The sequence below is a fragment of the Hyperoodon ampullatus genome, assembly GCF_949752795.1.
Source record: "Hyperoodon ampullatus genome assembly, chromosome: 1".
NCBI lineage: Eukaryota > Metazoa > Chordata > Mammalia > Artiodactyla > Ziphiidae > Hyperoodon > Hyperoodon ampullatus.
The window spans coordinates 93682741-93697731 of NC_136914.1; the positions used below are offsets into that span (position 1 = coordinate 93682741).

Below are 14991 nucleotides of genomic sequence, written 5' to 3' on the forward strand. Positions count from 1 at the left end.
TTATGGAGTTCCCCCTGTAGGCCAGACATGGGTCTAGTGAACAAAACACCTGAGTCCCATTTGTGAGTTTATATTCTAATGGACAGAGATGGGCAGAAGATGAAATAAATAACTACCATATGCAGGTGTTAAGTGCTAAGGGGGAAAGTAAAGAGCAAGGTAAGGGAATAGAAAATTGCCAGGCATATGGGGGGTATAATTTAAAATAGGGTCATCTGAGTCTTTGCCACCTGGAGTCCAGCCCAGCGGCGTGATCGTACCTCGAGCCGTAGGGTCCTCACTTCTGGTGTTTGGCGGCTGGCCCTGTCTTCATCCTCATAGACTTTACTGCTTTCCTCCTCCACGCTCTTCCTTTTCAATCCTTCATACGTTCTTTCACCATTTATTTATAAAAGGCTACTGTGTGCCAGGATATGAACCAACCGTCTTATTGAATTCATCTCTGATCCTTTCGATAACCCTCCAAGATGGGTATTACCACCCCAAGTTTACAGCTGTCGGAACTGAGTCTTGGAGGGTTTAAGTACTAGTCAGTCGGAAGTCAACAGAATAGGTGTTTGGGCCCAGATTTCAAACCCACTTCTCACTCTGAAACCTTTCTTCTTTTCCAAGTGCTTTTCTTGCTCATGGTACCACAGACGTGCTCATCCGTCATCACACTCTTCAGTTGTAAAAGGAAATGTCTGATTACAGACCTCTGACTTAGTTTTAAAAGTATGCCACATCCAATGTGTTTGATCGATTGATTCTTTTTCCTAGAGTAAGTCTGCACTGCTGTTTTTTTTTCCTGCTAGATGTTCTGTACCCGTTGGGCCAGTGGATGTGCAGATCCAAAACTCATCTGTGTCACCGTTTGGAAAACTAGTGGTTTACAGCTCCATTGATGACAGCGCCTTTAAGCACAATGGCACGGTGGAGTGCAGGGCTTACAACGATGTGGGCAAGAGTTCTGCCTATTTTAACTTTGCATTTAAAGGTAACAGCAAAGGTATATTTCTTTTTAATCCAATTTAAGGGGATGTTTAGGCTCTGCCTGCCATGTCAATCATGATTTTAAGTCCATTCCATCACTGGCCATGTCATTTCTGGTAATAGTCACATTGCACATTTGATTGTCATCAAACTTACTGTTTCATTCTGTGCTACTTTGTTAATAAAATGTGTGCAGTAACCATGTACTATATGTATTTTATGCGTGCGTGCACGTATGTATGTGCGTGCATATGTATCTATATAAAATTGTGTATTTCCAACGGTTTCCATTAGAAAGGGGTAGAGAAAGAAAATAGGAGAACTAGACTTACTTTATATCCAAACAGAAACAGAATCATGGCAATTTAAAGATTTAAATTCAATTAAAAATTATTTGTTGCGATTTAAAATCAGTTATTTTTAACAGATTGCCAGACACCATATCAGAAAGTTAACATTACCTTTTATGAAATCATGTTAGTGAGCTATTTCTTTACCATCTTTAAAATTTGATTCATGAGTGACCAGCTCTCCTAACATAAGTTGAATGATCCAGGTGGACGAATTGATGAATTGGTATGAAGTCAGAAGACAAAGGAACTAGACACCTACATTCTTAGGGCTCGGTTTTTGTTTCTTTTTTTTTTTTTTTTTTTTTTTTTTTTTGCGGTACGCGGGCCTCTCACTGTTGTGGCCTCTCCCGTTGCGGAGCACAGGCTCCGGACGTGCAGGCTCAGCGGCCATGGCTCACGGGCCCAGCCGCTCCGCGGCATGTGGGATCTTCCCAGACCGGGGCACGAACCCGTGTCCCTTGCATCGGCAGGCAGACTCTCAACCACTGCGCCACCAGGGAAGCCCGGTTTTTGTTTCTTGAGTTGGCAAAGACAGAGTGCCGTAAAGTGGTGTCTGTTCAGTTTTTGAGTAACGAGAGGAAGAATCTTACATTGTTCTTCAGCATAGGTTTTTTTTCGGGTAGTGCAGTGAAAAGAACACTTTAAAAGTGTTTTTCTTTGTTGTGAAAGAAGCTCAATGTTCAGTGTAGAAAATTTGGAAAATTAGGAAAACATAAAGAAGAAACTATAAAATATCCATAAAGGAAACACCTTAAAGTTCAAGGCAGGAATTTGAAGTGCAAAATTCACTGAGATGTCGCTTTTCACTGACAAACAGCGTAACATTATTCTTGTGCTATGGAAATCGCAACTTCTTTTCCACAGTCATCTGGTTTAAAGCTGTTATTTTAAAAGATTCCTTTGAATAACAAGAATAAGATAATAATCAAGGCAAGGAGCTCAGATGCAACTGGTTTGACTTCTGCCGTGATGGGCAGTAAGGTGGGAGGTGGGCGAGTTGGGGTCAAGGTGGTCGTGGTGAAGATCTGACCCCACTAACAGGTTGTGATTCCACGTTCCTCCTTCATTTTAGAACAAATCCATGCCCATACCCTGTTCACGCCTTTGCTGATTGGTTTTGTGATCGCAGCTGGTATGATGTGTATCATCGTGATGATTCTCACATACAAATATTTGCAGGTAACCATTTATTTGTTCTCTGCCTTGAACGCTGTAATGGCTGAACCATTAACCATTAAAAGATGATGCCTCTTTCCCTTTCTCCCTCCACCAGAAACCCATGTATGAAGTACAGTGGAAGGTTGTTGAGGAGATAAATGGAAACAATTATGTTTACATAGACCCAACGCAACTTCCTTATGATCACAAATGGGAGTTTCCCAGAAACAGGCTGAGTTTTGGTTAGTATGCAACAGGGGCTTTCCACGTAACCTTTTTGTGTACACATAACAGTGACCTTAGGGAACCCCAGTAGCTTCCTTTGTTTTATTCCACCTGAAACAATAAGTGTTTTTTGTGAGATTTCACCACCTTTCATAGATTTGGCATCAAGCACACTTTAAGGAAGTGTATCTAGACAAATTTGTCCGAAATCCTTTATGGTTTTGAAATGACACAAATAGTCCTTCAGTTCCACCACACCATTGCCACTTACTTCCTTGTCTTCCTTTCTATAGGGAAAACCTTGGGTGCCGGCGCCTTTGGGAAAGTTGTTGAGGCCACTGCATACGGCCTAATTAAGTCAGATGCGGCCATGACTGTTGCTGTGAAAATGCTCAAACGTAAGTTTCTGCAGGCTACTGTGCATGCTCACCATCAATGTCCCAGATTTGTCTTTTTTTGGCTTTGTTTTTTGTTTTTTTGGGGGGGGGGGATATAGTTGTTTTACAATGTTGTGTTTCTACCATATAACGAAGAGAAGTAGAGTTCCCTGTGCTATACAGCAGGTTCTCATTAGTTATCTATTTTATACATATTAGTGTATATGTGTTAATCCCAATCTCCCAGTTCATCCCAAGCCCCCCCCCCCAGATTTGTTTTTTTGCTAAAATAAGATGTTTCTTAATTTTAGCAAGTGCCCATTTAACGGAACGAGAAGCCCTAATGTCTGAACTCAAAGTCTTAAGCTACCTCGGTAATCATGTGAATATTGTGAATCTTCTTGGAGCATGCACCATTGGAGGTAAGGCCATGGCCAACCTGACTCTTGTTATGGGTCAAATTATCAAAAGATGGGAGATTTTGATATGGTTTTTGACAATGCTTGATTATAAGCTCCTTGCAATATTTTGACCCAGGCGGCTAACCTCTTGCTGGATTCCTGCACCCCACCACCCAAGCTATTGTACTTAAGAATGTATATTTCAGGTTTTATCATCATGAGGCAGGACAGCCGGGACATACCCTAGTTACAGTCGTGTATGTCTCACCGACATTGACCTCTTGAATATCTCGAGAATGTCTCATCTCCTCCAGAAAGCTTTTCTTTTACCTTGTGAGCTTTTATATTTTGCTGGATGACATTTAGCCACTAAAGGGTTAATGTTCATGTACATACCATCATTAAAAATAGGCCTCTAAGCCTTCCAGCCCTCAAATATACACCAAATGAGCAAACACTTCACTTCTATAAAAAAGAAATTTCCAATTCGGAAGCAGTCATTAGTCCTCTCATCAAGCCTTTCTGTGATGTTGCCAGAAGGCATTTTGGTCAGAAGCGACAAAGATGTGTAAAATGAGCCATTCCTCAAGGTCTGGAGAGATCCACTGTCAAGTTGACAGGTTTATATAATTTCTTAAAACAACCCCCATAAATGTTGCTTCACCACATCACAAATTGTTCCTGAGAGATTCCTGCCTGAGTTAATTAGTTGCCTGTTAACTTCAGAGCTACAGTTTTTTAGGCGTTCACAACACCAAAAAAAAAAAAAAAGTTTGACAGATAGGCCCTGGAACACAGGTGATGCCCCGTCATTTCAGGGTTTCCCCCACCTCCCAGTCTCAGCTGGTGGTTCTGGTGGTTGGTTTTCCTATTATGCCACAGTTGTTTTTTGTGCTCATCATCATTTCCATAATAACATTACCAAGAGGCGTGAAGCCCCCATTGTAAACAGAAGTGAATCAAAGGATTCATATAGGAAGCTTGATAATAATATAACGGTGAAAGCTATAACTCCTGTCTAAAACCAGCAGTCATGCCTGGCCCCTTATCACTTAGAAATTCAGGTAAAAAGGTTACTCTGCTGCTTTTTGCTAAGCAGTGTTAATAGATAGGATTGTACTTGTACTAAGTAGGCTTAGCCTTGAACCTGAGTGTGAATGGCCATGATCACCCTTGGGCATTTTTATGGGAGGCTGGATGGTCTGTATATCTCACCTTTTTCTAACCTTTTCTTAAATGCTCGTAGGGCCCACCCTGGTCATTACAGAATATTGTTGCTACGGTGATCTTCTGAATTTTTTGAGAAGAAAGCGTGATTCATTTATTTGCTCAAAGCAGGAAGATCACGCAGAAGCGGCGCTTTATAAAAACCTTCTCCATTCAAAGGAGTCTTCCTGGTAAGACTGATTTACATAAATAGCTGTTGGCAGGCAGTTCATGGAGTCATGAGGGTTTACAATCAAGGCTGATTCTTTAAAAAAGTGAACCTGAGGTACTTTGAGGTACAAAATCAGAATTATTGAATCATTTAAATGTGATTAATGGCTTAGAAAGTTCAAATGGTGTTTTTAAAGATTGAAATAGTGTTGAACTTAAATTTTTGTTGATTCTTAAAAATGCATCTTTAGTGTTTTTCTAAGCTTTAGTTCTATTCAATTGAATGAATTCTGTACCTATTTCTCTTACCATCGTTCTGTTCTTGTGTGTCATTCTCTTTATACTGTTGAGCCAGGTACTGTATGCATCTTTACAGTGAGACACTGTTTATAGGGAAAGTGGGAAAGGCTGCCAAATTGTCACAGTAAATTCCTTTAAAACCTTTAACAGAATGGCAAAGAGCTCCAAACAGCTCTCTGCCCATAAGTTTCTCACCATCTACCTCTGAATTATTTCTGTATACCTTACCCTTTCTTTTCTTAACTCATGCTTTCAAAGGCACAACTACTCCAGCACATTTTTAAAAATTGTGCCCCATTTTCATCTCTTTCATCCTTGATACCATTCTGAATTTGAGTGATGTGTCAAAGGCTTCAAGTTCCTTTAAGGAGAATTGGTGTAGTTTACAACCAGAATAGAATTCTGTGCCATGTCTTGCCTTTTCTTTCCAAGTGTTGTTAAGATCTGCCATTTAAGATTTCCTAGATTTACCCTGCCCAACAGAAATCATAGTAATCATGCCTAATCCCTTATACTTTATATTTCTGCAGTTGTGTGGTGGGTTTCCTCTTTCCTTTTTATTTACTATATCCCCTACATTTTGAGAAGGCAAGACTTGTCTCCTAAACTTAACCCCAGGCCCTCAAGGAGACCTTGGTAAATATTGTTGATAGGCGGTTACCTCCTAAAGTGTTTTTCTATACCTCTGGCTAAAGTTTTAAATCCTAGGTGAAGCTTTTTAATTTTTTTTTCAATCCTGTAAACTTTGAGTAGTGACAAGTGGAAGTAAAATACAGTATAAACCAAACCATCTTTTGTTAGTTTCTCTAGTGCACATCCTCTTTTTTTTTTTTTTACATCTTTATTGGAGTATAATTGCTTTACAATGGTGTGTTCGTTTCTGCTTTATAACAAAGTGAATCAGTTATACATATGCATATGTTCCCATATCTCTTCCCTCTTGCGTCTCCCTGCCTCCCACCCTCCCTATCCCACCCCCTAGGTGGTCACAAAGCACCGAGCTGATCTCCCTGTGCTATGCGGCTGCTTCCCACTAGCTGTCTATTTTACATTTGGTAGTGTATATATGTCCATGCCACTCTCTCACTTTGTCCATCCTCTTTATATGAATAAATGAGCCACTTTGCCTTATTTCTAAAACCTTGGCCCCTTATATATTTTTTAACTTTCTGAAGTAATGGCCTAAATTGTTCAGTCCTGTGTAGTGTTTTTGTGCTTTGGGATCCCATATGGGATTGGAACCACCAGCACACTCTGAAGGAGATTGTTGTCATGGTGTTTCTATGCTAATCAGAAGCAGGAAGTACTAGAAATCTTGAAGGCTCTCCAGCCAAATGTTGCAGATTCAAGAGGTCCAGATGGTTCAGAAAATCATCCAAATTATTGGTGTTTATCTGAACCAAACTTGGTTTTTTTAAACCTTCTTCCATCAGTTGCTATATGTTAGGGATCTCTGTCTGTCTTCCCCCACTAATAACACATCTCAGAAGCTCTGGTTCTTTGTCTCTTTCATCTTCTCTCTTGAGGCTAATTTAGAGAGTTTGAAGTAATGTGGGATAATGGTTTTGGTTCTCTGCTTCTCATTAAATCCCTGGTGTCAAGAGATGGGAAATTTCTGACCTGAGTTCCATCTACAATTGAGCACAAAAAAGGCCATCTAATTCCTGGGGATTGGACCCGAATGTTGAATATTAAAAACTCATACCTTACTGAACAAGGTTTTCCTTATTGAAACTTGGCAGTGCTTTCTTTAAATAAAAGCAGCCTCTTATGTTCAAAAAGGGATGGGGAGATAGAGACTGGCCCTTGTGTGCTCCCCTATTTCCCATTTTATTTAATCATGATTTGATGGATGTTTCATCTCTCCCAGCAGTGATAGTACTAATGAGTACATGGACATGAAACCCGGAGTTTCTTATGTTGTACCAACCAAGGCAGACAAAAGGAGATCTTCGAGAATAGGTGGGTACCTATCAAGCAATAAAAACAACTTCATTGGCAGAGGGTTTCTCATACCACTGTGGAATCTAACACCATTCCTGTAGTGACCAGTTCTCCTTTAGGATAGGATCCAGTGGCCTAGGATCCATTGCCGTACGATCCAGTGGCAATGCCAGTGATCAATGGCAGTTAAGGGTTGCAAGTGGATATTTGGGGTCAGAGCGTGTGTTATTGTATCTGAGCATTTTACTGCATATATGATAACATGCATATCAAAATATATCAAATACATATTTTGCATATAAAAATATGAGCCTTTTGTATTCATCTGCTGTTCTTCTTCCCTGAAGATTCTGTAACTTAGCCCAGGATTGGGAATATTAGCTTTGTGATTCAGTACCTACCTGTCCTTAACATTGGGGAGGTGATTTGCCTGCAAGTTCACATCAGTTCCTTGATTACCAGCCCTTGGAGGTATTGTTGTCACTGTCTTTTACTGTCCTTATCTTGAAGGTTTTAATTGCTAGGAAAATCCCTTCTCCTCCTAACAGGTTCATACATAGAAAGAGACGTGACTCCTGCCATCATGGAAGATGATGAGTTGGCCCTAGACCTGGAGGACTTGCTGAGCTTTTCTTACCAGGTGGCAAAGGGCATGGCATTCCTCGCCTCGAAGAATGTAAGTGAGGGTGATTCTCAGAAGAGTCCTCTCCTTGCCCCCATGGCCCCCAAGGGGCATTTTAGAGCCATAGTTAGAAGGCAGAGTGTCATTTGAAATGTGGTAACCAAAAGCAGAGGAAATACAGTTTCTTCATGTTCTAACTGCTGTCTCTTCGGAATTCATGTTCTCATTTATAAGCTTTAAAGTGCAAGCCTGTCTAAATGAGCTTTCTATGAATATATTTTTATATGCAATGAATTCATTTAAAACTTGGCTTTTAGGATATAGGAACTGCTCTTAGAAAACAGATAATTATTTTATCAGCCAAAGGAGGTGGTACCTCATGTAGCTGCTGTGCTCGGTGAAGCATATACTTGGGTCTTTTTGAAGTTAGACCTCAAATATTGCATGTATGGTTTACAAAGTGCAGGGGAGTAAGGAATCGAGAGAGCACTAAACATTTGATCAGAAGGTTGCGGGTGGGAAGAGAATGATGGAACCAAAACAAGGAACATGGTCTCTGGAAGGGTGAGAGGAATTCCTTAGGAAATGGAACAAGCAGAATAGAACGAGGTTACAGAACCTACCCTTAAGTTATCATTGGTGACATTTCCAAACGATTACCAAACTAAAAGAGGATATAGGATGGCTGAAATAAAGAGCCTCTTCCCTTTGTCCTTAGGAGGTATCAAATTGAAGTTGTAGACATTTTAGAAACTCTTTAAAAGAACATTCAAAGAGAAGCATGTAAAATGAGTTTTCCGTTTAAAAAAATGATGAGACTATTTATAATGTATTTTCCTATGAATGAAAGTAGTCCTAAGGAAAAAAAGAAGCACTTATTCAAGTTGGTTTTGAAAGTGATCATAGTAATTAAGGTCCTAACAATGTGAAACACAAATTTGAACATCATTCAGAGTGTAATCTAGATATTTATTTTTGGTGCATTGAATAGTTTAAACGTAAAGCAAAAGTATTGGCACTGTATGACATAAGCAGCATTCTAGTATTAAACATAGCTTTCACTCTTTAAAAGTTTAAAATAAATGTAAATGGTTTTCTTTTGTCTCCCACTCTCCTAATAGTGTATTCATAGAGACCTGGCAGCCAGAAATATCCTCCTTACTCATGGTCGAATCACAAAGATTTGTGATTTTGGTCTAGCCAGAGACATCAAGAGTGATTCTAATTATGTGGTCAAAGGAAACGTGAGTACCCACTCTCTCTTGACAGTCCAGTGAAGGATTTTTGTTTCAAGTTTTCTTAAGTATTGCTTTTGATGATTTTCATAATGCACATCCTACCTTTGCGGTACCATGCATTTTAGCAGTCAAATTAAGTGTACTTTAGCAAAATTCCGATAATAGAATTCCTAATTCAAATTGTGTAATTATGGAGCATGTGAAGGAAACAGAAATAGCCTTAATTTTCATTATAGCCTGAGAATAGCAATGAACTTGATTTTGTTCAAGTGAAACAAATGTGGACCTGAAGGTCACAGCAGGAGAATTTTATCTTGAGATTGACATGCTATGTGAAAAAGATAATCTAAAGTCTAAGATAATGTTCAGAGTTAGGTATATAGAATGTTGAATCAAGAGCTTATAATCAAGAGCTTATTAAAGACATTCATAAGGAATAATTGGCTTACGGAACATAGTGATTTTATTTCAAAGTGCTTTCATTGCCAATTTTCATTGTATCATCAGGACAAACCCTTGGCATTAGAATGCAAGTCTTCACATTTTAAAAGTTGGAGAAACTAAAAACAGTGTATTTTAGTGATATTTGTCTGAGATGACACAGGCCAGTAGAGGCTGAAACCAGAGCCTATGATTTCTAGAGGAATATCCCATTAGTATGGGAAGCCAATAGTCTTGAACATATATTCTTCTACATCTATTTTCCCAGGCCCATACCTATAGTCCAGAGCTATTCCTGGAGGTAGCTCTTGTGTGCCTTATGATGATGTAATATTTCCTTCTCCATCACTATGTCATCTCTGTGGGTGGGCTATACTAGACTTGTTTCTTTGCAGAAATGTTCCTGGATTTACTTCCTGATGATCGCATGCGTTTCTAGTAACTCACTAAGGCTAGGAGTGTTAATAACACCAAGTCCTCTCCGTCCTGGTACACTATTGGAAGGAAGAATGAAAGGTGGCTCTCTATCCAGGCCTTTGAGTATTGACAAAAAGCTACTGGGTTCTGGACCCAGTCTTGCTGAGTTCGAACCTGGTTCTATCATTTAGTGACTGTGTAATATTTGGCAAGGATCACCCCAGCACCTCTGAACCTTGATTTTTCTCCTTTTGGTAATAATACTGTCACCTGCCTCATAAAGTTGTTGTGAGGATTAAATGAGTTAATATACATAGTAGAGTGTTTAGAATAGTGCCAGGCACACTGTGGCTAATACTTATATGAGGCACTTATTATTCTGGCTAGATGTCTTATTTAGAATCTAAATAATCGTGACAGTGGTTATGCTGCAGCTTCTTAATAGCCCGTTCTTGGCTAGTGACCTTAGTTGGAATTAACAAGGATGGGTCAGGTGGTTAGGCCCCACCAGGCTTCAGATTGTGGACTCCAGCTAAGCCAGTTCAACTAACCAGTCACAGATATCACTCTTCACCAGGCTACTGGGTAAGGAGACCTAATGGGACAAAATTAAAAGCAGGGAAACTCACACAACATGTTATTGGCCCCAAATTTACATCATAGTCATTTGAGACCTCCTTGTTGTGTCCGTTTCTCTGAAAGTTCTTCACGCGCGTTCTTGGTCGTTTTTGTGCTGTGGCCCCTATCATAGTCTGGGGACACCTGTGGATCCCTTGTCAGAACACTGTTTTAAATGCATAAAATACATAGAATACTGAGAAAAGCCGTTAAATGGAAATGAAGTTATTAAAATATTAAAAAGTACCTCTGTGATATTCATTACACGTGCTTCTTTGTTACACAGAACAACATGTTCTAACTGTGGGTCTAACAACTACTGTAATTTCTAAGTGATGAATATAAAACTGTAATATGAAGGTATCTATGTTACTGTTGGTGACAAAGTCACAGGCACTGCTAAGACCTGGTGCTTTATTGCCTGCATTCATAATTTAAGGAAATGCTCAACTTTAGTTAGTGAACACAAGAATATAATCTTTTCCCTTCCAAGTTCACAAGCCCCTGAATTCCAGACACCTTGTAAATCTCAGGTTAAGGGCCTCTATAAGAGCTTTAGCGCAAAATCTGGGAGGGGATACTGGAAAGCCTTTTTTTTCCTACGGACTAAAATAACTTTAAGACCAGAAAAAATTGTCTTCCCAGTTTTCAATCCTAAATGGATTAAGCGAAGGATTGATTTCGTTTTTTATGGTAAATTAAGATCCAGGAATCCAGAAATGTCTCTAAGAGGAATAGTCACAGAAAGTTTGGCTCGAGGTTAGTGGGAGGAGTTCAGGATGTGAAGTTCAGCCATTGAATTTCAACCCCGAATCTGCCACTCACCACCTTGGAATAGTCATAGTCAGCATATCCGCTACTCTCTATCACGTGCTTGCTTGTACAGGGCAAGTTTTCACACACTAGTGAGTCAGCAGGACCCAGCTAAGCACTGGTACCCATATTATCTCATTTAACCCACAAGACAACTCATGGAATTTGAAGTATTATTTTTGCTTTACAGAAGAATATCCTGAGGCTTAATTATAGATGCATAAGTGACTTTCCCACTGTATTAGTAAGGGATAGTTTTGGTTGCATATGACAGAACACCCCAAAAAAAGTAAAACAAGTATAGGAGTAGCAGGCCGGGCCTGCTACTATGGAGGTTCCATGATGTACTAGGGGAGTGAATTCCTCCACCTTTCTTTTCTTTTCTTTTCTTTTTTTTTTTTTTTTTTTTTTTTTACCATCCTTGGTGTAGCCCTTATCTTCATGGTCCATGATATGGCCATGAGAGAGCCAGCCAACACATCCAGAAGGCAGGATAATGGAGGAAGAGACAAGAAGGAAAAGGCCACAGGGCACATGCCAGCTTCATTTTAAGGAAGTTTTCCTAAAGCTGTCACACAACACTTACATACCTTAGTGGCCAAAACTGAGCCACATGGCTGCACGCAGCTGGGAAGGAGCTGGGCCATGCAGTCCCTACCGTGGGAGGCCATGTTTCTATTAAGGGAAAAGGGTAAATAATGTTCAGTGGTAACTAACCTCTGTGTTACACAAGGCCAGTGGTGGAGCCAGGGTTAGAACCCATGTATCTGTGTCTGACATCTGTGCTCCTATCCACCACACTGTACAGACTCAATGTCCCCATCTTGAAAATGGGGATAGTATACAGTTGAACAATGCAGGGGCGAATCTCAATATAAATTAGAGCCAGCCCTCCGTATCCACGGTTCCTCTGCATCCTTGGATTCGACTCACCACAGACCGTGTAGCATTTATTATTGAAAAATATTCATGTGTAAGTGGACCCATGCAGTTCAAACCCTCGTTGTTCAAGGGTCAGCTGTACTTGTGATCCACCTATTTCAGAGGCAGTCGGGGTCATCTGAGGTTATGTGGGTGGAAGGCCTTCGTGAGATGCCCGTCAAGTTCTCACCTCCACCTCTCAGCAGAAGCAACATTTATAGGAATATGTTCTGTTCCGTTTTTTTTTTTTTTGAGCTTCATAATTACCATTGTTGACTCTCTTATGCTTCCATTGCAGGCTCGGCTACCTGTGAAGTGGATGGCACCAGAGAGCATTTTCAACTGTGTGTACACGTTTGAAAGTGATGTCTGGTCCTATGGGATTTTTCTGTGGGAGCTGTTCTCTTTAGGTAAAACGAGCCTTGCCAAAGCCTCCTTGATCAGACTCAGAGCATCTTCTTTAAGGTGTTGTCAGCGTCCTGCTTGCTTATTGTTACACTGATTTGCAAACTGTTTGTGCCTCAGGAAGCAGCCCCTACCCTGGAATGCCAGTCGATTCTAAATTCTACAAGATGATCAAGGAAGGTTTCCGAATGCTCAGCCCTGAGCACGCACCTGCAGAAATGTAAGGGCCCGGACAGTCTTCCTTCAGATAATGTTTCCCCTTTTATTTTCCTTTTTAAAGACAAGCTCAGATGTTGAGGGTTTTCACTAGCACAGTTTGAAATGTCGCTTGGTTCCTTTTTTATGACATCCTGGTCAAATGGCATTTCTGTAGCTGATTTTCATAATTCTTGTCACCAAATATACAGAAAGTTTTGGCAGCATCTCATAGACACAGTTTTATTTTATGCCCATGTCATTCACTATGTCCAGTTGCGTAGCCCTGGAATTATTATTATTACTATTATTTTTTGTGGTACGCGGGCCTCTCACTGTTGTGGCCTCTCCCGTTGCGGAGCACAGGCTCCGGACGCGCAGGCCCAGCGGCCATGGCTCACGGGCCCAGCTGCTCCGCGGCATGTGGGATCTTCCCGGACCGGGGCACGAACTCGCGTCCCCTGCATCGGCAGGCGGACTCTCAACCACTGCGCCACCAGGGAAGCCCTGGAATTATTTTTGAAATTGCTGCATGGCGTGCACCTGAGGACCAGTTAAGGGCATTGAGGAGTGATATGTGGCCCTCATTTTGCAGGTATGACATCATGAAGACTTGCTGGGATGCTGATCCCCTGAAAAGGCCAACATTTAAGCAGATTGTGCAGCTGATTGAGAAGCAGATTTCAGAGAGCACCAATCACGTGAGTACACTCTAGCCAGGCAAAGGACCTCCGTTCTCTTGGTTCCAAGCGTGTCCTTCTCAGGCTCTGGGGGTAAGGACTAAGCAACCCACCCCTTCTCTCCTTGGCTTAGTCTGTAAATTGGGCTTTGGGTAGGAAAGTAAAGCAGTGGAAACGGTTTCTTTTTGCCCAAATCCCCATTCTGGGCCAAGGGCTATGAGATGAGGAGGTGAAAGAGTAGAGGGCTTGGCACTCAGAAGTGTGGACATAGATGTTTCCATAAGGATTTGCCACATTTCCTCTTCCACCCCAAGTGCTGGTCATGGGGTCGGCATGCGGTCTGCCTCACGTGTCAGGCTATTCAGCCTTTGGAGGGTTGGGGTGATGTGCACTAGAATAAAATCAGAGAAAAGACAGCTTGTTGCTGCAGTAAAATAAACCCTCTGCTCAAGAAAGCATAACCAGAATGTGGCAGATAGCTGTATGGCCACAAGCCATAGAGAATGAAAAGTTGTTTGAAGTTGGGAGATCCCTTCCAGTGATTTGAGGAGGGGGGAAGTCAAAACTCAAATCCACCATTTCTTTGGCTTTTAAGGAAGAATGAGTGATCCTTACTTTGACTCAGATTTTTTTTAACCTGCTTTTTTTCTGGTTTGTGTGTTTGGAACTGTCTTTTCTTCAGCATATACCACTGATACTTTTGGGTTGAAGCTTGCTCTTCCGGGTGTCAAAGCACATTTTGAATTAAACAGCGTTTCACACCCAAGAGCCTGGTTCTCAATGGAAAACCCCTGGAAGGACCACCGATTTCTTAGTGACTGACATCAGCCTTTGGATTGGAGTTGGCTGTAGAGATTTATACACCTTTTATAAAAGTTACATCATTCTCTTTCCCAGATGTGTCCCAGCAGAAAAGCACATTTCGCACCATCACTTCTTAGGTAATCAGACCTTGGGGAAAATGAGGGATAGAACAAAGCTTGTCTTTGGTCAGTATGATTTGGTTCTTGGCTGTAAGGTCTTGTAAACCTCCTGGCTTTAGGAGTCTTCATAAGTTGTGATTCTGAGGCTGCAGATGTGCCCCTTTGTTGCTGTGCTCATTATGGGGACTGGCATATTAACTGCGGACTTGTTTTCCTCAGATTTATTCCAACTTAGCGAACTGCAGCCCCCATCGGGAGACCCCCTCGGTGGACCGTTCCGTGCGGATCAACTCGGTGGGCAGCAGCACATCCTCCACGCAGCCTCTGCTTGTCCACGAAGACGTCTGAAGCAGAATGCGCATCTGGGGGTGGGGAGGGGACTCCCCGACAGGAACGGCCCCCATTCTTTTGGTTTTCATAATGGTTATTTTGTTTTCCTTCGACTCGAATCCTACTCCAGGGTAATGGACACCCCACTGTACTCCTGTCTTTATGAGCACACTTTAGTGGCCGATGATTTCTGTCATCAGCTACCATTGAGCTGCATATGTTCCCAACTGCAAGCTAGCCCCCGTTAATGGAATAACTTCAGACTTGGAGAAAGGGTGGGT

The 14991-nt window shown here is 41.3% G+C and overlaps 1 protein-coding gene across 8 annotated transcripts in view; it reads left to right on the forward strand.

The window, feature by feature from the left end:
• The window catches only part of KIT (KIT proto-oncogene, receptor tyrosine kinase), a gene marked incomplete at both ends in the record, with an annotated part of 85387 nt that extends 70659 nt beyond the window's left edge, over positions 1-14728 (forward strand). For 2 of the 8 annotated variants that reach the window (XM_079698341.1, XM_079698335.1), the window contains 13 exons: positions 795-988; positions 2398-2504; positions 2599-2725; positions 3002-3106; positions 3397-3507; positions 4733-4883; positions 7034-7125; positions 7656-7783; positions 8851-8973; positions 12476-12587; positions 12703-12802; positions 13373-13478; positions 14600-14728. In XM_079698341.1, coding sequence (XP_079554467.1) covers positions 795-988; positions 2398-2504; positions 2599-2725; positions 3002-3106; positions 3397-3507; positions 4733-4883; positions 7034-7125; positions 7656-7783; positions 8851-8973; positions 12476-12587; positions 12703-12802; positions 13373-13478; positions 14600-14728 — 1585 coding nt within the window. The remainder of the gene's footprint in view (positions 1-794; positions 989-2397; positions 2505-2598; positions 2726-3001; positions 3107-3396; positions 3508-4732; positions 4884-7033; positions 7126-7655; positions 7784-8850; positions 8974-12475; positions 12588-12702; positions 12803-13372; positions 13479-14599) is intronic. The other 6 variants (XM_079698334.1, XM_079698336.1, XM_079698337.1 and 3 more) reach the window with 3 other exon arrangements.
• Between the last annotated feature and the right edge of the window lie 263 nt (positions 14729-14991).